Source organism: Pinus tabuliformis, chromosome 7 (assembly GCF_031772625.1).
Source record: "Pinus tabuliformis cultivar Carrire ecotype Pingquan chromosome 7, CPIR1, whole genome shotgun sequence".
Classification (NCBI taxonomy): Eukaryota; Viridiplantae; Streptophyta; class Pinopsida; order Pinales; family Pinaceae; genus Pinus; species Pinus tabuliformis.
Genome location: NC_142293.1, coordinates 1,613,266,159 through 1,613,290,180, shown reverse-complemented (window position 1 = coordinate 1,613,290,180; position 24,022 = coordinate 1,613,266,159). Strand labels below are relative to the sequence as shown.

The 24,022-nt window shown below is 38.0% G+C and overlaps 1 protein-coding gene across 4 annotated transcripts in view; it reads right to left on the bottom strand.

The window, feature by feature from the left end:
• Positions 1 to 5,681: 5,681 nt before the first annotated feature.
• The window catches only part of LOC149254374 (protein PIGMENT DEFECTIVE 338, chloroplastic-like), a 145,767-nt gene continuing 127,426 nt past the window's right edge, over positions 5,682 to 24,022 (bottom strand). For all 4 annotated transcript variants that reach the window (XM_089460136.1, XM_089460137.1, XM_089460138.1 and 1 more), the window contains 2 exons: positions 6,223 to 6,271; positions 5,682 to 5,941 (listed from right to left, as the gene is read on the bottom strand). In XM_089460136.1, coding sequence (XP_089316262.1) covers positions 5,771 to 5,941; positions 6,223 to 6,271 — 220 coding nt within the window. In that variant the 3' untranslated portion in view covers positions 5,682 to 5,770. The remainder of the gene's footprint in view (positions 5,942 to 6,222; positions 6,272 to 24,022) is intronic.

The window sequence follows — 24,022 nt, the reverse complement described above, 5'->3', positions numbered from 1 at the left end:
TGGGTGTTCACTAAGGATGTCTTCATCAAAAGGCCCGGATACCATATTCAACTTGTTCCACATTCATACCTATGGGCATCTAGGTGTACAGGTGGTGCCCAATGAGTACACAAGTTGTAGAACGACACAAGACATGTGGCACTAACATGGGAGTCTTAGGGAATGATGTGAAGGAATATTTGATGTCTTTGATTGACCAATGGGGCATGTGGCAGGTGACACATGGCAATGTCAAAGTGTGACATGTGGCCAAGGGACCACGTAGCGAATAGTGATTGGTTCATGATGGAATAACCTCAATTCCATATTCATCTTGAATAATGTGCTCTAAACAATGATTCAGGTATCCGAGTGACATCAAGGGCATCTTGGTTGAGAGATCTAGATTCTGGATTTATCATAGAAATTTGTTTATAATGTGGTCACATCACATGGTTGTGGGTGCCGGGTGGTTTAGCTCGTGGAGCTAAAGGGTCATAAAAAGTCATGGATTGGTAATCTGGGTAATCCAAATATTAGGGGTGTTCCCTAATACTACACGCAAAACAAATCAAATCCAAGTAATATGAATATTTAGGCCTTTTGATGTTTATGATTTGGGGTGCCAATGGTGGTTAAGACCATGGTTTTAGCCCATGTTTTTTAGGCAACTAAAATATTAACCCTAGAAGGGGCTCCAAGACTTCGTGTTGACCCAAATTACATTTAGGCATTTGATGTTTTTTATTTGGGGTGCCAATGCTAGTTAAGACCCTGGTTTTTGGGAAGCTCACAATATTAGCCCTAGAAGGGGCTCCAAGACTTCCTATCAACGCAAATTATATTTCTATGATGTGTCAACCCTGATCAAACCATTGCATATAAATGATTCAACCTAGAAGTTGTAAATATTGAGATTATAAGTGACATGAAGATCATATAATGCAGAGAAGAGCCAAGAAATATGAAGTCTATGGGGTCCAAGTATGAAAAAGTCTAAGGATGAAGTTTGAAGAAGATGTGTAGACTATGCAGGGAAGTTGTCCAAAACAAAGTTCCAAAGTGTGTAGTATGCATAAAGATTTAAGCTTGTAATGTAATATTACACATGAAGTAATGTTGTTTAAATGGATCAGGATGAGGAAAGTTTATGGTTAAGAAAAAAGCCACTATCTGAGGTTGATACGATAAGGTTGAGTGCTAAAATGAAAACGAGTGTTGCATCAAGAGAGAGGAACAATGTTGAATCCATGCAACTAATCAATCTTGTGTAGTGTTGTAAAGTAGAGTAGAGATTAGTATGTAGAACTATGAAGATCAAAGTTAGTGTTGTGTGTATAATTGTGGAGAATATTGTAGAACGGGACTTAGAGTTATTTGAAATCAGGGGATTGATGTCTCCTTTAGGTTAGTGCCTATAAATCATAGAATTGGTTTCTCCTTTTGCTTGGTGCCTACAAGAATATTCATGTCAATACGTTTTGTGGTTTTCTCCCATAATGGGTTTCCACGTACATCTGTGGTTTTCATGTGGTGCTTGTGTAATTAATGTTTATCTAGTTTGAATTGTTTTAAATTGTTAAACTGACCATTATATTGATTCACCCCCATCTCAGTATAATCATAATTCCAACACCCTTGACATGTAAGGGTAACTAGAGGAGATTTTTTCACCTATAGATAGTAGCCCCGTAGATGAGATCTATGGTCTTTCCATGGACACTTGGCTAAAGATGCTTCTTACATTTTCTCAACTCACATTTGATGATTATGCTTATGAGGCTTGATATACATGATGCATATTATTTCATTGTTTCAAATTGGGTGTTATGTACTTGTCATGAAAGTGATGATCGTTGGTTGAGTTGGATAACAAATCATAACACTCTAAATATATGTTACTTGCATTATTTTTCCATAGTGGATCATAGTCATAATTTTGATAAGTGTTTCGACTCTTGGGTTGAGTTGTACTACTAGGGGGCTTTCAAAGGTGTAGCATGTCCATATCCCAATCCATACTTATCAATCTTCATCCTTCATGGTTCCCTTTGTCTCACTTATGGGTTGGTTGTCACATGTCACTTTAAAGGTTCTTGCTTCATAGTCCCATGATAAGAGTCTCATCCTAAAAGATAAATAAGCTCAAGGTAAAGAGGAAAATAAAAAATAAATAAATAAATAAATAAAAATCAAGAGTCAAAATAAAGTTTGAGCAATGTCCCCTCACTATGAGGTCATTGCCCCAAGTCCTATGTGTATAAGCATATCTTAAAAACAATCTGAATGTGATAAATAAAATGAACAAAGTAAAACTAAAAGGGTCAAGTAAAGAGGTAGTGAGAAACCATGTCGAGGAAAGGATAACTCAGTGCATAATTTCTCCCTCGTATTTCAAAAGCACTTGTGTAGATGAATGAAACAACCTCACGTGATTATGCAATACAACTCATGAAGCTACTTACCAAATTATACCATATATCACTTCACATGCTCCTTGATTAGTTTTCCTAGAAACTACTTCTCTTCTTGATTGTTAACACATGTAATAAGGCTTAACCATGTCCCCATCACATCTTAACTTGGCAAGTGATATAAGTTAAATATTTATTGTGAGTTGCATTAGGATTTTAGCACATGTCTTGAGGCAATCAACTTTAGGGGCACTTGTCTTTTGATAGAATGTTAGACATTGCCAGATCAACACCATTAGATGCCAAATGGTGATGGGATTTATGAAATGTGGCCAAATAAAAATGCAACAAAAAATTGATACCATTATCATGCTTTTAAATTTACCACAAGAAGATTATTATGAAATTTTTGATCTCTCGTGGGATGTCTTTGGAGGAGGTCATTGAGCCTTGATTTCTTGTTCACCCCATATGCCCAAAAAAGTCGTAGGGATTGGCTTTTTCTTATCCACTCAATCTTAAACTCAAAATTCCAAATTTTACTTTTGTTTCAAGGTAAATCTAGGATTTTAATAGCTTCTTAATTTTCAGTGATCAAAACCCTAGACAAGGTTTTCTTGCATGTCTTTGCCTTAAAAATTACTTACTGAAAAATCAACCTAGCTGGTTTTTATTGTACCATTTTTAGGGTTGGACATCTTGGTTTTAATGATTTTTATATGATGTAAAAACTTCACAGTTAGCTAGTTTTATTCATTGTTTTAACCCTAAAATTCACTTGTTTATAATATGTTAAAATGGCTCAAGCTTATTGCTGTTATGACTTGTTTACTGCTGTAATTTATCTATTTTTTATTCAAGTTTTATGATAACCTTAAATAATTATTATTTCTGTATAGTTTTGGGATAATTTTGCATTAGGTAATCACTTGATAAACTGTTTAAAACAATGCTAAAACAGATAGATCTAAATCTGAAATTTACTTTGCATAACCACACATTCCCTAACTTGTGCATCATAAAAAATTGGTGGTAACTTAAGTAGGGACCTAGGTATCCTTGGACACTATTTGTCTTGCCTTGGAAACCCTGAGTGCTACTGGGAAAGCCTCCCTTGTGTTCTACTTCTTGTTCATTAAAACAAGAAAAGTACTTATCTATGTAATAATGACAACACTTTGATGTTCCACTCATCTTTACACCTTACTTTGCACCGAAGTGTAAGATTGTGTAATAACACCTCTCAATCATGACACTTAGCAAAAAGTAACTTAATTTAAATAAACACTCAACCAAAGGTATCTAACTTTTACCATTGTAGATCTTCTATGGAATTCTATACCATTATAATTACTAAAAAGTATTTAACAAAATTTTCAACAAATAAACAACTATTGCAAACGAACATAATCATAGAATGAACATCATGAATTTTGAGATACATAATAGATAAGAAAAAAAAAGTTATAACGAGTCTTCTATGTGTCTCTTGACTTTCACTCAATTAATATTTTATTATGTAAAATGTGTTTACCATGCATATCATGCTTTATTTGACATGCTAGCCTTAACCACATGTTTAGCACATTCGGACAAGTGATAAAGATCAAAGAGATTCCATACAAGCAAAACAATATTTCTTCGTACAAATTTTCTGAAGTATGAGGAGACTATCTTTCTTCTTTATCATGTATCTACCTTTTACCATTGTAGATCTTGTATGGAATTCTATACCATTATAATTATTAAAAAGGATTTAACAAATTTTTCAACAAATAAACAAGTATTGCAAGCGAACATAATCATAGAATGAACATCATGAATTTTGAGATACATAATAGATAGGAAAAAAAAGTTATAACGAGTCTCCTATGTGTACCCTGACTTTCACTCAATTAATATTTTATTATGTAAAACGTGTTTACCATGCATATCATGCTTTATTTGACATGCTAGCCTTAACCACATGTTTAGCACATTTAGACAAGTGATGAAGATCAAAGAGATTCCATACAAGCAAAACAATATTTTTTTGTACAAATTTTCTAAAATATGAAGAGACTATATTTCTTCTTTCTAAGAAATGTGGAAAAATGTGGAAACAATAGATTTACAAAATCAAACAAAAACCTTATCATTTTTTTTAATGTGGCTCACCGATACTAGGTGGCCACTACATCTACGCGAAAATTCATGCAGGTCAACCCGAAAGGATCCACCTGCTGGCCAAGCTAGCACGACCTAACCCCAAGAGCATCAAGGAGATTTGACCCTGTGACCTCCTGATTGGCAAGATACTTAATGGAAACTCAACCAATTGAACTATCCCTTGGGACTAAAATTTTATTGCTTTTATACAGCATTGAAAAAACATTTCATACATATAATTAAAACAAATCAAGCCCATTATCATAGCCTTCAATGGACTTAGCTGCAGTAATGAAAAAGACCCCAATCAAAGTCCCGTTAATATTAACAATATATTGGACAAAGTGAACAAATCATCAAATGCACATTTACAGGTCCACACTCAACTCTGCATGCAAAAGTTAATAACCAGATTGGCTATATCATTTGGAAGGTGCTTTAATCTGTCTTGTAAAAAAACTTTATTGGGGAAAATGATAGCAGTATAGTATGGCAAATAGAGTGTAAAACTTCCCAATGAAAATAGATAATTCAAGTTTGAAAAATTATATTATAAACCATAATCATGCCCACAACAAAATAATTTCATAACAGATGTTATCCTCCCGAAAGAGTTATACGTTGTTAAATGAGAATCAATTGTCAATTGCTTATCTCAAAATCCATCCATGTGCGGCTTTATCATGATTTAATCTTCAGTCAAAGTCAATACACTATGTTGTGGTAATCAACAAATGTTGACTTTAAAGTAGAAAAAATAAGAAATGAAGAAAAAGCGATTATCAATGCATATTACCGGATTTCTTGGTAGTATTGTTTATGTGGACTGGACCTTTAACATGCTCTATGTATAACCACGATTACACCATAGGGGAATGGTAGGTTGAAACATATGCGTAACGACAGCTTTACCAAATACGAGCAAGATATGTTAAAAATGTCAAAATTCTTTGATCCAAACTAACTTCTGTTATACAATGCCCTTATCCATTATCCCCTTTTTCCATTTCTGAAACAATCTCATCTCTGCTAGCTGAAACACAATCACAGGAGATATGACTGACATCAAATAGTATTGTAGTTATTTGATAGTGACACGGGGGCATATACATGTTCCCTGAGGAAAATCTCTGTCGGATCTCCTTCTGGATGTCCACATAACATTAATCCACAACAAAGATAAAGTTCAGCATACATCAGTCGAATTTTATCCTTTGGAGTTAGGATAGTCATAGCCTAACATCTTGCTCAAATTTAAACCAGTCCCAATTTGCATAAGACACGTCACTCTCATCATACTTGTCTAAATCATCGGTAGTATCCTCCCTTACGTGCATAAACGAGGCACCTAGTTTACTTCTATAGGCTGCTGCTATCTGTTCTGCTTCTTCAAAAACTCTCTGCATGAGATGTCAACAGACAACACTATATTATGACAAATCAAAATTATTAATTAGGCTTTATGCAAATCAGAACAGAATCTAAACAGTAATCACCCCAAAAAATGTCTTTGAAGGCACTAAAGCCAATGACCTCAAGTCACAATTTTCTCAAAAGAAAGCCAAACGCTTAACTTAATGTAGACCTATTAAAAAATGTAATCTCAGGCAACATAACCTGCCTTCATACCATAAAGCCTGTAAAATGGGGCAGCTAGAAATAAAAAGTAGAGAATAAGTACCTTTTTATTAGTAAGAATCAGTCCTCCCTCACTCTCCAAGTCAGCCGTACTGTCCATAATAGTAAGCTCAATAAATAAGCACATATTCAAGCATATACCGCTCTTCGAAAAACAGAAGATACATAAAAAAATACAGAGTGAAGTAAATGAGGAAATCAATTTGGAATCAGTGTTTTGACTTTTCTTTGCCTCGCGATGCAAAGAGTCAGCATGCAAACATTTGTTTTGCTAAAAAATAGCTGTGGTTTACGTCAGAGACGTAATATGCACAAAGATTAGTCGTTGAAATACAGTAAATTCAAGCTTACAATGTGTAACTAGTAACTACATGTTAAATAAGATCATCGTGGATTGATTTTTCCATAAAAGAAGCTATATGAAGAAAATTTAGGCCATTCAACCCAAAAAAATCCCAGGTCGTCAAAAACAAACTCCAAAGTGCTTTACACAAATTAAACAAACTCCAAAGTACCTCCAAAGCACTTTACACAAATTACTTAACTCCTTTCCATGATTATCTGCGACCTTGCAGATTTTCATCCAGCTTTGAAACTATGCTGCAATTCTGAACTCAATTCTATATGGGAAAGCTGATATTTGATATTCATATGTATCAAGTCGAGCAAACCACTCTTGTATTAGAATGTGTAAGATACCCCCTAGGAATATCTTACAAATTTATGAGTATGTTTAATTTTTTCGCTGAGGTATTTCGTCAAATAGTTTATTTATATATGGATGTAGGTGTTTTTCTTTGTATTTTATTTTTAAATAAACATGCACAGTGATAAATAGATACCCAGAGATACTTCAGAACAGCAACATTCAATTTATAACGAACTCAGAATTTGTACATACCACTGATAAGGATATGCAACAGCAATATGAAGGAAAAGTACATGAATGGATGGCAGCACACTTTCGTCAAACACTTAGGCTGTAGGTGTTAAATACACGCAACAAATTACTCAGCATCACGTCTGATATAGAGAATCTTCCCAAACAGCAGTCCAACTCAGCCTCTGAGGTACAGAACTCAGCCACCAAAGAGTAGTAACCTTGGCCCCCTGAAACAATGGCACACAACTCCTCTGATCTGATATATATGATACACAAATTGACCATTGCACATCAGAACAGCAGTTCTGTGTTAGTGTCCTATATTATAGTGGTCAAAAAATAAGTTTTGGTCTTTTCGATTTATTTTGGCAAATGTGTAAAGATTAGGCTATGATCTTGTAGAGATCAAGCTATTGGTCTTAATGTAGAATAAAGGTTTCATCATGTGAAAGATCATATAAGTAGTTATTAATTTCATAAGAAGTTGAGTGAGTCTAAGGTCATGTCTCACAAAAAGTAGGGTCAATATGGTCAGTTAGAGTGTCAAGTCACATTGTGCCATGACATCACACTAGTACAATGGTTAGGAGATGCACTGCACTTTCATGATTGAAGTTCAAAATTGCAATCATTGCCCTTGAAACGCGAATTTAGCCACCTTGGGAGTTCAAAGGCTTGTTTATCTTCCAAAAATACCACAGAGCCATTCATTTTTCCATCGAGAGCTTGTCATACATTGCTTTGGGTTCACTACGCAAAGGTTGCAGGGTAGGCGCTGCGCTCACAGGTTGGTGCTGTGTTTTCAGACAAGTGCTGTGTTTGGCAAGTCAGTGGTTAACCGCTTATTCCAAGTGCCAATTCCATATTTCCTTGAATCATTAGTCTTGACTGTTGTCAGATTTGTTTCTACCTGTTGAGAAAAACGCATTAAAGACCTTGCAAAACATGAATTTTAAGATCGCTGCATTTCCTGTAAAATACGCTGCATTTTACCTCACTGCTGCTTTTTTATGTTGTCACTTCTTTCAAACACCCAAAGCTTTGTTTGCCACCTATATATTCAAGCTTGACATTCCTTTCAAGTGGTCTGAAGCCTCATATCTTGCTGCTCCTGCCGCCGCCCTTAGAGATCAAGAAATGCTTTGCTTTCATGCGCTGCGCTAATCGCTGCACCTGTGTTTTTATTTTTCCTACTGTGAGTTAGCTGCTGTTTTGGGTTTTGAGAAGTGAATTTTGTTATCCAAGTCTGCTATATAGGGTTTTCCATCCTGAATTGTCATAAAACCCTAATCTAAAGCTCCATTTCATCACTGCCACCCTACTGCTGCGCTAAATTGGTATACACTGAAATTGCACTCAAAAACCCTAGAGTACATCTCTGCTGTGAAAATCATGACAACTCCATATAGAAAGAAACACAAGGGAGGAGACATTGTTAGGTTTGAACCCCAAGACCTCACCTTGATCAACTTAGACCCAACAATCAGAGTTGCATTTGAACAAGTTGGCTGCATTAGATTTTGTGAGAAGATCCAGGGATATAGTGTACAACTTACCAAGGAGTTTGCTTTGAATTTCACTGGGTTGGATGTTAAGATTGGAGAGCTCACTTTCCTGGTGTCAGATGTCACCATCTCAGCTGCAACAGAGATTCCTCTTCAAGGAGAGCAGTGGTTCAAGGGCATGCCTCTTGACATAGCCAACTACAAAGATTTCTTGAAACCAAAGTACAAGAACAAGGGTTATGGAGCCATTGTACCAAGAGAATACCTGCTTGAACCCTACAAACTTTTCAGGCTTTATCAGTGCCATTTCAGGCTTTTGATGCACTTCACAGGAAAGAGCCCTTTGAATCTACCTTTCTATTTGTTCATAAGTCTTAGCAAGATGGCAGACAAGGTGCAAGGCTAAGTCACAGGACACGTCCCTTAAGGTCTCGTGTCCCGTATTTCACGTGTCGGACACGAATACCACCCTCAAACGTGTCGAAAACGTTTTTATTCGTGTCCTCCAATCGAGACACGTATTTTGGACGTGTTGAAAACGTGCCTAACGTTTTTTGTTCTTAGGACACGTGTCCCATGAAAAGTGACATTTAAAACCTACAACATGGTTTATTTTTGGGTTTTTTTTGTCATTGTTCGCCACTGAAGTTGAGTTTGCTCATCGCTAGAATCCAATTTGTTGTGCAGTGTGAGTAATTCCATCAGATTCAAGTGCAATGCTCACAACTTCACATCGACCTAGACATGGAGATGTAGGAGACGAGCGTTCGCATGCTTTGTTGAGAGTTTGGAGCACTTAAATTTCTTGTAAGTTGTGTTATAGCCTATGGAACTTAACTTAATTATACATGAGTGACCACGTATAGATCGTGTGTTGAAATAAAAATCCCAGCTCCCCATCATGTGCTCATTGCTCACTACACCTTCGAGGTCTAAAGGGAGGGAAAGCTCGATTAATGCTCTGGTCAACAATGAAGTTTGAACACATATAAATTTATAGTTCATAAACTACCTTATGTGAAGTTTGAACATGATCAAACTTGTTTGAAGTTAATAACAAAAATTATAACATGAACAATGGACATTGAACTGTGAACATCATTGATGTAGTAAATTAATAAACTAACTAGTAAATTACTAAATACAAAATACTAAATAGTGTATACTAAGTACTAAATAAATATCATCATGATTCATATCTATATGGATCAAGCACTATAGTTCAGTGTTTTTTAATATATATATATATATATATATATATGAAACGTGTCCCTCGTGTCATGTTTCCGGGGTCGCTGCGTTTCGTGTCGAATACTCGTATTTACGTGTCTCGTGTCCTCGTGTCATGTGACTTAGGTGCAAGGTAAGCAAAGCCAAGTGGAACCCAGTCTTCTCCACTTCTCTTTGACTAAGTTGTTGGTGGTAGAAGAACTGAATAAGAGGAATCAAACATGGCAAGCATTTTTAGACTCATCAAATTTGACAGTTGACTTACTGGCTCTTGCAGTAAGGACACACCATCATCTATGGCCAGGGATAAGCAATCACCAGTAGAAAATTCTGTGAAAAGGCCATCAGTTGCAGGGGATTCATTAGAGAAGAAGAAAGGTAAAAAGTTGCAATTTTCTCCTGAAATAGTGGAGTTTTCCAAGAAGCCACTGTAAGGAAAATGCCCTTGGAACATGTTGAAGAATCTAGGGCAGTTAGCATTAGATAGATTCTTCTATACTTGATAACAATTTGTGAAATGCTTTTACTATTTATCTTATCTTGATCTTCTTCTTATTATGAGTGTGTGTGTTTACTTCATCAAACTTCTGCCAAAACAAAGAGACAAGAACACAAGAAGTTGGCATTCTGGCAGGGCCAAAACCTCTCGCACATAATTCTTCTTATAGAGATTCTAATTGATGAACACCAAGACCATTATACTTGACCCTCTATGCCACTCCAAGACCAATACACCAATCCTCTTCCTTTGTTACTACTAAGATCATCATCATAGTTGCTTCAGGACTGCTCTTTTATCGAAATCTTCAATGAGGTTTCCACATATATGACTGATGTTTGTCCTTAACTTCACCGAGATCATAATTGTCTCATGGTTGCACCCTTAACTAAGATTATAGTCGTATGACTGTGTCTTCATTGAGATCACATTATTGCACCCTTGAGACAGAGTATCTTCAAATCAGGTTTATGCTGAGATGGTTTATGCCACTATGGTTTACTTCAACAAAATCTTCTCCTTCACCGAGATTGTGCCTTCAAGGAGGAGTCTCTATGATCATTTCCGAGATCCTGTAAGATATCTCATACAAGTCCAAGATACCGCCTTCACTTAGCTATTCAAGATTTTTTGTCTTACTGTGCCATCAGAAGTCCTGAATACCTCTGAGAACTTCAGAGGTATCCGAGATTTTTTGTCCTATGTTTTTGCGGATACTTCAGCTAGGTATATATAGCAGTTATGACTCCATTTGAGCTGACTTATCCAAGTGAACTGACATGTCATCTTTTAATAATTTAATATTTTTTTATTATGCAAACCGACATAATGTTCTTTTCATTGCTTTGCTTCCAGAATTCTTCTTTGAACGATGTTGCTTGTCCTGGAGGGTTGCTAGACTCTGGGTTAACCCATTTTAATTACAGAGATGCTCAAGTAGAACTCTTCAATATGGTTTTGACACTTTGACTTTCCAGCACTATGGAATGAGAAAGAAACTCATTCATATTATTTATAAAAATAATAATTATTTTTCTTGACAAATTGAAAGATCAAAATTACATTGACAAATACTGAACCTAATTAGACTCTTCTTCAACAGAACAAACATTTGAGCAGCCATTTGAAGCTTTAGAAACCATACCAGACGATGATGTTCCTGATGATAAAGACAAGGAAATTGCAGAGCTACGAGAGCAGTTGAAGAAGGCACACATGGTTATTGCTCAACTACAACATAACAACAGGGAACTGAAGAACACTGTTTTAGAAAGGGCACCTAAAATTGGTGAAACTAAACCAGTAACAAAAGAAGCTCCATCTTTCACCAAGTCTAAAGGCAAGGAGAAGATAGTGAGAGAGAACATTCAAGAGGTACAAGTTCCATCAGCTAGAGTCACCAGGTCTTAAACTAGAAAAATTCAGCTTCAAGAGGAAAAGTCAGTGCAAGAAGAGAAGAAAACTGAGGTAGATGAGGGGCAACATACTTTTAACAGGTTGAGGATGCAGTTGAAGAAAGCCCACCGTGAAATTGCTGAACTTCAGAAGCAAGATGAAAGGGCCAGGAAAAAGATTTATGATCATTCGAACATGTATGAGCTAGCAATGGAAAATGCCAAGTACATGCTGAAAATGACTCTTCCTTTGCATGGGCAGCTCAAAAATATATGCAGAAAGAACCTCACCTTGAGGAAAGAGCTAAGGGCTGCCAAGCAACAGTTACATGAAATACAAGAGAAGGACAGAGGTAAGCTTGATTTGTTGGCTGAAGCAGCCAAAGTCTGAGTATTGGAACAGGTAAATCAAAACAATTTTGGTTTTTGTTTCTTTTTCCTAAGTATGTTGTTTTAATGGGGATGGATAAGGAGGTCATGTTCCGTTTGAAGTTTTTTGGGAGCACAATTAGTCAGATTCTTGGAATTATGAAGCTTTCTCAAAAGGAGCAGTGCACACAGCAATTTTGTATTCTGGCAAAGCATTAGGGTTTTGATGGGAATGAGGAGTTTTATTGTTTTTTTGGTGAGTGAGGACTTGAACAGAGTTATCAGGATTGCCAACATCATCAGCAGGTTGTGTATCTTGTTCACCGACCACAATACAGGTCAAAACCATGAAGGACAGGTTGCGCTGCCCTTTTGGTTGTAGGTAGAGTTTTGATTTGTGAGAGATGGAGGCTCTGCAGAATGCAAGGAGGTCTCTAAAGGGGAAGTTGATAATGTCCAGGCATTTTCACACGTGCATCATTCATTGAGAAATTCAGGGAGTGATCAAAGCTATATCAACCATCAATTTGTTGCGTTTCTCTTGGACTAGGAGGTTGTGTAGCGCTGGCACTGTGCTTCTACACAGTCAGCCTTTTGACCGTGGAATCTATGTCAAAACTTCATGTAATTTATTTTTATGATCATGGTTAATGTTTGGAGGCATCTAAGGACTTTAAAACTCAATTTAGAATTTGTATTTAATTTAAATTTGCTTGAAAAAACCTTGGTCAAACAGTTCCTAGTTTTTAGAAAAACAATTCTATATTCGCTGCATTAGGTAGAAACATAAATCCCTTTAGGGAATTCGGTTCCTAGAGGTGGGAACTGATTTGTTTTGATCTATTTATGTTGTAATTGTGATGAAGCAAAGGGTTGGTCAGGGTTTAGAAGAAGAAACACTGTGTGCATTGTATTTTTCTGATATTTTCCAGTGAATGAAAAGACAAAGGTGTGACTTTACAGGGATTCCTGTGTCAGCTCTTGATGGTGATGTGTTTTTCTTATGTTGTAAGTTTGTCTCTTGTCACTTCCATGCTTTGAATGTATGTCTTCATGTTTGGCTAAACAAGGATTTATCTCAGAATTCGCTTTAAAAGTGCTCTGATATAGTTTGCTAAACAATTTATGTTTTCTTCTTAAATGGCATTTAGAATTCATCCCACAGTTTGATGCTCTATATGTCATTTCCACCATTCTTCTACTCACCCTTCTACAACGAATTAAATTGAAAACACCAACAGGACTGCCTACCTTGCCCCTATCAAAAGATCCCTCATACCTTCATCCCCTCACTGGAAAAGAATCAACTTTATATGACTGTATTGCCCAATGGATTTTCACTCTAACCTAGCAGCAAATTGTTAAAACCTATTTCCTTCTAAGCATCATACCCAGCCTAAGATCTAAGTGACCAAAAAGTTGGTCAGGGAGAGTCCTCTCTGAAGCTGGAAGGGCTAGATTCCAGCTTCTAAGTGGTTTGTGGTTGCCTTTGGATTCCTCTCCTCAACCTGGAGGAATTACGAAGTGCTAAAACTATACACACACTAAACTCGTCCTTTGATAGATGAAAGATATGCCCAGAAAAGCAAGGGTTCTTCGCCAGCGAGAAGGAGGGGATGTTGGGCTCTTTTGATAACACCGCTTAACTTCATTTCTACCATGACCTTATTCTCCATCAACAATGAAGTGCAATGTCAAAATCTAAGTGATTCTGCTCCAATACTAGCTAGGTTGTATAGTCTCAACACCAAAACCGTAGTTTTAAAACTCAGACTCTACTTCGGAACTGGTCGAGGGTCGACTTGGACTCAGTATCAACTCGGCCTAGTTGATTTCAATGACTTGGTCTTTGTAACAAATACATTAAATATTTATTTTTTTATGAAAAAACATATTTTTAAAGATTTTCATTCATGTTTCCAAACTCAAAGCATTAGAATATTTAGAGAAGACAACATATGATCAAAGTATGCTCATGAATATATCTATTATAACAAAATGGCAGCCAATGCTCTGTCCAATACATGTAATATATGGAGATTAGAACAAAAACACATAAACAAGGAGACTCTAAATGGCCTCTACAATAAAACATCACTAGTCACTACTGCTAGAAAAGCCAACATCATTCGGCTCAGACTCTGAATCAGAGTCAGATGGGGAAACCCATGGCTCCTCCTCTTCATCAAGATCTCCAACTACAACTATAGAAGTAGTAGCACTAGCACCAGTTAAATGCTGAGATAGACGAGCTATGTGCCAACATCGTGGCTGAGTAGAGGAAGTGCCTGCAGCTGGAGGACTTGGGGCTCGTACTAGTCGATCTGCATTTAACTAAACAGTCTGTAATGCATCCATCTCTAAATCAATATCAACACCAATATTCTCATTAGGGTCAAACTCTACTAATTGACTCTCCACCACCCAATCTGAGGATGGATCGATATCTTCCAACACAATGGGATATGTATCAGGTCTTTTGTTCAGCAGCTAGTTGCGTCTTAGCTAGAGGTTGTATTGGACGTATACTAGACCATTTAACCATTTTTGTTCTAAACGATTTCTCTTCTTCATGTGAATCCTCTCAAAGACAAACTAATTTCCCTCACACTTAGAAGCACTGCAAGTTTGACTCAAAATACGGATTGCAAACTTCTACAATTGAGGACAATGGCTACCAAATGCCTCCCGCCATTGTGCTGCGAAAAACATAATTGTGTAATGAGTTAGCTCAACAAATTATATCCAACTTTCAAATTATAAACAATTTAACAAAATAAGAATTTGAAAGTTGAAATTGTTTACCTGGCTCATTTGCTTCCCTTGCAATCCTTGCCAGGTTCTTGCCAAAGATACTTGTGGCTCTACTGAAAGAAGTGATCTGTCGGTGTATCTCCAATTGTTCACTCTCATTAAGGACCATGCGCTCAAGGCACTTAATCAATCCATCTCTAACCTCCCCAGTCAAAGCTTCTCCCTCCAGAGCTTTATAATGACTTGGGTTCAGAAAAAACCCAACTGCATGTATAGGGCAATGGAATTGATTGTTCCATCTTTGATCAATGATTTCCCAAACGGGCCCATACTCAGCCACTCTATCCTTATATGTTGTTTTTATTTACTCCTTTGCTTGATCCATAGCCTTAGTTGCCAATTTTAACACCCCCTCTCAACTAGGGAGAACTCCATCTACTAATCCATCTGTCGATCTGTACTATCTCTGCCATCAATGCACTGCTCTGCTTTGCTCTACTGACCCGAAGTCAATCTCAAATAAAAGAAAGTGTCTCATACCACTCTTACTGACCCGAAATCAGTTCCCATTGATCCCAGATCAATATCGATCATCCTAGCATAAGGAGTACGGTAGTACATGATGCGTCCATCAGTAGTACTATGGTCTCATTTCCCTACTCATTGGGCAGATGAGAGGTAATTCCCATGAGTCCCAAATTAAATGGGTAGGATGTCTCAGCAGGAGAAGGATGAACTACTCATCCTACCTACATGTTGCCAAGGGGTATCACAGGGGAATGCTGAACCACTCACCCTGTACACAACAGACCACTAGGGGAAGGTTGAACCACTCACCCTATGGTTGTTCATTGCTCCAAGAAGTACCCCAAGCACCCTAGAGCTCCCAAAGCTCAATGTCCATCTCATACAGGACCCTCATAAGAGGGTCTCTCCACAACTCTAAGTCCTTCTCGGAAGGCCAAGAACTTGACCTTACCCAGGGGCTTTGTCAGAATATTGACGATCTGCTCATCAGTCCCAATGGGATGGAGCCTTATTGCTCCTCGTTGTACAATATCCCAGAGAAAGTGGTAACTGATATGTATATGCTTGGAGCGATCATGAAACATAGGATTCTATGATAATCGAATCCTACTCTAGTTGTCACAGAGGATCACGGTGGTATCCAGCACATGTCCAAACATCTAACTGAAGAGCTTCCTCAACCAGACAGCTTCACAAGAGGCCATACTAGCAGCTATGTATCGGCCTCGGTAGTGCTCAAGGAAACCGATTTATGCTTCCTGCTCATCCAGGATATCGAAGCAGAACCCAAAGAAAAAAATCATCCAGAAGTGCTCTTGCGATCCACCACACTGCCAACCCAATCAGCATCAGAATAACCATGCAACCTCACATCTCCGACAGTGTATCTCAGTCCATGAGTGATTGTGCCCCGAAGATATCTCAGAAGATTCTTGGCACCAATCCAATGTATATGATGAGGCTCAACCATATATTGGCTCAATGTGTTAACTGTAAAACATATGTTCGGATGGGAGTTCACCAAGAACATCAGTGCTCCTATGAGTTGACGATACACAGAAGCAATTCCCAATTCAGGTCCAGCAACACTACCACATAACTTCTTAAAGTTAAGTTCCATCAGAGTAGTCACAGGCTTGCAGCCCACCATCCCAAATCTTTCCAATATCTTCACAACATATTTTCCTTGAGAGAGGAAAATTTCACCTGGCTTTTGCCAGAGCTCCAACCCTAGGAAATAGTGCATTGGTCCAAGGTCATTCATCTCAAATTCAGAAGCCAACTCCCTCTTACATTTGTGAATGAGAGGGTTTGCACTTCCATCAGCTCCATGCTTGATTTTGTAGAGCCACTTAGAGGTGACAACCAATTTGTCCTAGGGTCTAGGGACCACATCCCAGACATCATTTTTCATAATTGACTCGTATTTTTCATTCATAGCATCCTTCCATACTTGATGCTTCACGGCTTCTTCAAATGATGAAGACTCATTTTGAATGATAATGGTCATGGCAGTCAAATATCCTTGATACCTGTTCAGCTTCTTACTTTCACGAAAAGTCCCCCTTGGTGCAATGTGTCTCTCGGCATCTTCGAGAGTCTCCCTAAGCCATGAGGGTCTCCTTTTGGAGGAGGAGGGCTCATGAGGAATAGGATCCATAGGTTCATCAACATCAGGCATCGTTTCGTCTTCTTTTGCACCTTGATTTCCAGTGTCGGCTTGTTTTTCCTTCCTTAGGACATGAAGGTTGTTGATCTTCCTGAGGACCATATCTTCGTCGAAGGTGACAACATGACTTATCTCACCTTCCTTTTGACCAGCCACTTAAATTCTATATCCCTTAGAATTTTCACAATAGCCCACAAAGATTCCTTTCTTCACCCAATTTGCTTCTTTTCTCTTTCGACACATGAAAATATACAGGGCTTCCAAAAATTCTAAAATGAGAGACATTGGGTTTCTTACCAATGAACATTTCTTCGGGAGTCTAGGAGTCCAATGTTTGATGAGGGCATCGGTTTTGAACATACATGGCGGTATTTGTTGCTTCAGCCCATAGAAACTTCGGAAGGCCATGATCATGAAGCATGGCACGAATAGCTTCTACAATAGAACGATTCTTCCTTTCAGCCACACCATTCTGCTTAGGAGTGTATGGCATTGCAATCTCCCACTTAATGCCAGCGTCTCTGCAATAATCTTGGAATTCATTGGATTCGTACTTGGTCCCATTATCAGTCCTCAATATCTTGATTTTCTTCTCGGATTGGTTTTCAATCAAGGCTTTGAAGTGTCGGAACCAAGTGAACACTCCATCCTTCTTCTTCAAGAAGTAGATCCAGGTCTTGCGAGAATAATCATCCGTAAGGTGAGATAATATAAGTATCCTCCCAAAGAGTTTACAGGCATCATACCAGATATGTCAGAATGGATCAATTGCAATATATCTGTGGTCTTACTATTACTTGAGGGGAATGGTTCCCTTGTAAGTTTTCCTCAGCACATCCTGGACATACACCTTCATGCTCTACTTTGAACTCGGGCATACCTGTCACCATCTATCTCACATCATGTAGGGCCTTATATAATGAAGATGGGCAAACCTCTAGTGTCGTAGTTCAGATTGTAGAGATGTGTCGCAAGACATGGCTCCCAATGGACTTTCTCCAACATGATACAAAGTGTCAAACGTGAACCCCAAGAGTAAAAGCATCTTTAAAATTTCTTTTCCAAACACGTACCTTTCCATCGATGATTGCCACCTTCAATCCTTTGTCCTCCATCGCTGAAATGGACTCTAGGTTCTTCTTAAGATCAGGTAGATATAGTACTTCTTGCAAATGACTAGTGTTACCTTGATTCAATTGAAGGGTAACATTCCCTACTCACTTCACAGAATAGGTGGCATCGTCTCCAAGGATGATCTCCAAGTTTGTCTCCTTTTCTATCAAATTAGAGAGGGCTTCCCTGTATCCAGTGAAGTGCCTTGAGGCACCACTATCAATCATTGAATTTCCCATAGTGTCCGAAGGAAAGGCAGTGGAGAGGACCGATATAAGATAGTACTCTTTTTGCTTACTGTTAACAACATTTGATTCTTCATACCTGGAGTTCCTTGATTTCTTGGAGGGTCGACCATTTCCTTGATGTTTCGCATTCCTTTTTCCTTTGCCATTGGACCTGCCATTCCTTTGATCGTTGTTGTTGAAGTTGCCCCTGGAATGATTGTGATCATCATCATGTGATGTGTCCCTTCTATTTGGACACTCCCTTGCATAGTGGCCAAACTTATTGCAAACAAAGCACCTGCACTTCCTTCCTCCCTTATAGATCCAGGCTTTCCATGGAAATGACCTTTAGACCCTACATTATTTCTCCTTTTGGCATGATCAGAGAATGCAGTGGGGTTGCTTCTATTAGAAGGCATTTCTTGCTCCACCATTCTTGTTTCTTCTTGAATGTATCTCGACAACAATTCTTCAAACCCTGGAATTCGATCATTGTTCAGGACAGTGGTTCTAAATACATACCACTCAAGCGGGAGTCCTCCAAGGGTGGTGAGAGTAAGTTCCCTGTCAGGAATGACTTCCCCAATCAAGAGTAGATCATTTTTGACCTCAGTAATCCTCAACAAATAGGATTGAATATCCTCGTCCTTGCCCTTCTTAATATCCTTCAACTTATTCTTGAGAAATAGAATTTGATGAGCATTACTAACCTTGAACATGCCGACCAAGCTGTTGTAGATCTCCTTGGAGGTCTTCAAGTCGGAGATGCAAGCCACCAAATGCTTGTCAATGGAATCCCTAATTATCTTCTTTGCTTTGACTTCAGCCCTATTGTACTTGGTCTTTGCAGCAACCGATGCATTTGAAGGAGGTTCAGGGATTTTACCCTGCACAAAGTCCATCACTTCTTTTTCTTCCAAGGTAAAATCAAGGGACATCTTCCATCCATGATAGTCAGATTTATCATGGAGTTTGTCTTCAGCCGAAAAGTAGGATGAGGAGCCCATTGAGTCTTTTGTCCTTGTCCAACTGTCTTTGGTGATTTCTCTTTCACTCTTGCTTGGGCTTTGTCTTCACCTCAGCTCCGATACCATGTTAATCTTAGGCAACAAAGGGATGTTCTATGCTTAAGAGCAATTTTACTTCAATTTCTTAATTAGCCCAATATCAATATCCAGTTTAGCAATCACATCAACATGATAGTAAAATGCAGATAGAACATAAACATAAACAGTAGAAGACAAGCCAAGACAAGAGGACATAAGATGTGGCACCAGCCAGGGACAAACCCCAATGTGGGGAAACCCTTGATCAATTATTCTTATAGTCTTCAATAGTTCAACAGAGAGAGATAGTATAATTTACAAATCTGATAATTTATAACAACAGCGAAAGAGCCCTAACTAGAAAGTCAATGTTGGTCAACAAGGCAGATTTGACCCTCAACAATTTGGTCAACTTTGGCCTCCAAACAACAAGATGAATCAACCCTCAAAACAATCCAAAATTAGCCAAGTCAACCCTAGCTACAGTCAATGCCGATCAAAGTCAACGTTTGGCCTCGATTTCTGTGCCCAGAAATGCGATCTGCCCAAACAGAAATACCTCACCCAAAAACGCAATCAAACAGGTCAATGTTGCTGGTCAACGCATAGTCAAACTCTCCAGAAATTCCGTCTCCTACAATTTCGGCCTCCTAAAATTTCGCTCTCCTGAAATTTTGAATGTGTGGAGAGAGAGAGACTCAGAAATCCGTACCCAATCCATGAAGAGAGAGAGAGACATGTGAAGTGAGTGTGTCCAAATGAGGCTAAGGCATCATGTATTTATAGAAAATGTTGAGGATGAATAGATGTGACTATTGGGCTTCTGAGCCTACATAAGTTTGTTGGCCGACCTTGACAATTTGTCCATAATCAAAATAAATTCATAACTACATGTGTACATGTCAGAATCAGATGATCTTTAGATCAATCCTACACCTCTCGAAGACAGGAATCCAAGGAAAATATAAATTGTCATAAATAAGATGACCCATGTGGAGTTTGGCCCTAATTGCCCATTTTAACACCTTAATTCATGCATAGTAGGGCCTTTGAAGCCCTTTCCAACAACAAATATGGCATAAAACATAAGTTCAAAATATGGTGAACAAGAAGCATTGAAGGGGATATCAGCATCATACCACCATCTTGTTGGAAAGGGCAACTAAGCTGGTTTTCATAATGACGTGTAATTATGATTTATGTAATTGACGTAAAAATAAAATTATTTTTGTAATGCTTGAATCATGGGTTTCATGATCAAGGAATTTTATTTTTAGTCAAGGCTCCCATTGTGAGCCTTTAGGATGAGTCATCATGTCATAAAAGGTCTATTGAGTCAATGTCATGTATGGAAGATCCTTATTGAGCATGTTACTATGTAAATGAGTCATTAAGAAACCCTCCAAGACTAAGCTCAAGCACCTCCTTCAAGTTGGCCTAAAGATATTTCTAGAAAGGCATGTCGACCTTGTCACTAGGAGAAGTCGACTTATTTACATGGGAAAAACACTATAAATAGATCAGCTCGGCCTCCACTTGAATTACAAATTTCAGTCAAGGAAGAAGAGGCAAAAAGAAGTGTGAAGTTCATAAAGGAAGCCTATAACTAAGCAAAGGAAGGAAGAACATAACCAAGTTTATTTTTGATCTGTTTTGGGTTAATACTCTTCACCCGTGCGGCATATAAGTGCATCAGAAAGAGTCGAGGTATTGCAGTAACATTTGAAGGTTAGAACACGGAGAACGTTAGGGTTATTCTCAAGCCGCATTACCATAAAAGAAGTCTCCATCTAGATCAAAGGAATTCAAAATATCTAACCGAGTCAAATACTGCAACTAGGGTTTCCAAAGTAGCGCTGAAAAGTTGCAAGTTTGATTCAAGAAGTCGAGATCTGAAGGGTAGTCGAGGAAGAAGGGAGAAGCACTCAGTTTGACCATCTTTGACTCAAGTAAGAAGAAGAGGTCAAAATAAGAAGCTTGGTGACTTGGTCTTAGAGAGGTCAAATAAGTCAAGGGTCTTGGTCTTGGTATTCGTCAATTGAAGTCCCTATAAGAAGAAGAATTCGTTTGGGATTTCCTTTCATGTTGGAGAGGTTTTTGCCCTGGTTGATCGCCTATATTTTGTGTCTCTTATCTCTTCATTGTTTATGCTTTGGCAATTGTTTGATGAAGAAGAACACTACAATAATCTAACTAAAGAGAAGATCATAATCTGATGAAGTAAAAAGCATTCACAAGTAGTTGTCATTAGAAGAGAAATCACCTAATTGTTATGCCTTAGATTTCTCAACATGGTGTCAGAGCTAAGGTGACAAAGTCAAGGAAGGGCATTTTATCAAGGGACACTCAAGGATGAAAACTCGAGAAAGACATCAAAGCAAAGCTAAGAAGATCATCTTGGAGTCGAGATCTACAAAGAAGTATCAAAACCCTAGATTGAAGAAGTCTACACCAGTAGAAGTCTTGGGATCCTCAAGTCATCAAAAGGACCACAAAGACCCTACTCAAGATGAAAAGACTTAGAAATCAAGTTTCTTACTAGAGAAGCAAGATCAAGGACGTCGTCATCATCTTCATAAGTTCTAACGTAATTTTCTCTCGTTTAAGCAAGGACCTTACCATTGTAGAAGATCATCTGAGAGGCATCAAGAAGTCATCATTGATCATCATCAACAAGGACATCACCATCAAAGGATCTAAAGTGATCTACCTCTTTGTAGGGTCAAGGATCATTCTTGAAGAGAACTATCTTCATCAAGAAGAAGCTCTCTATTAACTATATCATCATCAAAATCCATGTAGGCAGCAATTGGAAGAAGCATCTTCACAAGTATATTTATGTTTGAATCTGTCAAAATGTCTTTTTACAAGGAAAGCAACAAATTGGTTGGGGCTTCAAACTATCTTGCATGGAAGAAAATGACAGATCTGAATCTCATTGAAAATGAGGTGATGGATCATGTCAAAGGCTCTATCACCAAACCATCGAAGGAAGATGCTCAAGCACTTGCAAAGTTTATGAAAGGGGACGTGAGGGCTCCAAGGATACTCATAGAATCCATCAAGGGTCCCCTCATTCCATATGTATCTAAACTCAACACCTCAAAAGAAATATATGACAAATTGGTAGAGTTGTTTTTCGTAAGCACTGCAGGAGAAGTTCTCTCTCTAAGGCAAGAACTCTAAAAGTTGAAGATATCAAAAGAAGAAGAGATAGCCTCATACTTTATATGAGGATATCTAAAATAAGGGATCAACATCAAGATCTGGGTGAAATAATGTCTGACAACGAAATGACCACTGTAGTACTAAATGCACTACAAAAGGAGTGGGGTAATTTTACTTAATGCACTACCAAAGGAGTGGGGTAATTTTACTTCAAACATTTATGGCAAGAAAGAAGCTACTCCATTCCAGGATATATGGACTCTATATTGAAGAAACCACACTAAAGGCAAAAACTGATGTAGGATCTAGTGAGCAAAATCAAGCATATGCTGCTATGGCAAGGAAAAGTGGAAACTCTGGGAAATTTGGTCCTTAGAAAAAGAAGAAAAACCTGCCTAAGGTTCAATGCTATGGATGTCAAGAATATGGGCATTACAAGAGAGATTGTCTTAAGCTCAAAAAGGACAATAACAAAAGAGGTAGAGAAGAAGCCCATATCACCAAAGAAGTGGAGGAAGTTGAAAAGAAGAAGTCCAAGAAAGAGGAAGAAAGAGATCTCTACTATGATTGAGATAGTCTTCCTCACCTAGTTCTTGTCAAGTTCCTGTTTTAAGTTATGGCTATCATGATTCACTAACGAAAATGATAGGATGCATCATGCCATCATAAAAGTATTAAAAGCAAGAGCTTGTGACATCATCATAGAGAAGCATGAAAGATGGCTGAAATAGAAGTCTATGGAGGGCACATTTGGAAGGATATAGCTCTTGGTAACCTCATTAGAAGCATAAGTGGCGCTTTGGGAAAAGGAAGAAAAAGGTAATCTAGCACAAAGGTCATCATACATCAGTCAAAAGGGAACATTTGCTAGATCAGGATTCTCAAGATCCTCTATTGGAATCTTCATCGGAAGGATCACCAATCTAAAGAAAGCAAGGGTTTCATCAAGAATTCCATTTTAAGGGAATCCATGGGATGATGGTATGATGAAAAAAGAAAATAAGCAAATCAAGGGATTGAAGTTCTTTCAATCAAGGAAGTTGTTGAAAGAAGTCTAGAAGACCTAAAAGAAAAATGAGGTATGTATGCGTGTATTCAATATTGTAGAGTCACGTCATATGGTTGCAGGTAACATGCTCTATCTCGAGAGCATGATCAAAAGAAAGGATCTCCTCCCTTGAAAGGATGTAGGAAGGCATGGGTCACACACTGTCTAGATGAAATCAACATAATATGTCCTCATAAGATACATGAGGTGCTTGACAAAATTGGAGGAACTATGATTGGAAGTTCCTTGAAGGAAGTGTGTGAAGAAATAAAGGAAGAGATCATGAAAAATGCAACTATGGAAAAGGCAATCAACATCCGAGGACTGAGAGATTTGACTAGGATATCTCCATGAAAGATATGAAGACTTTGATAAAGTATGGAAAAAAGAAAGAGACCCTTGACAATATA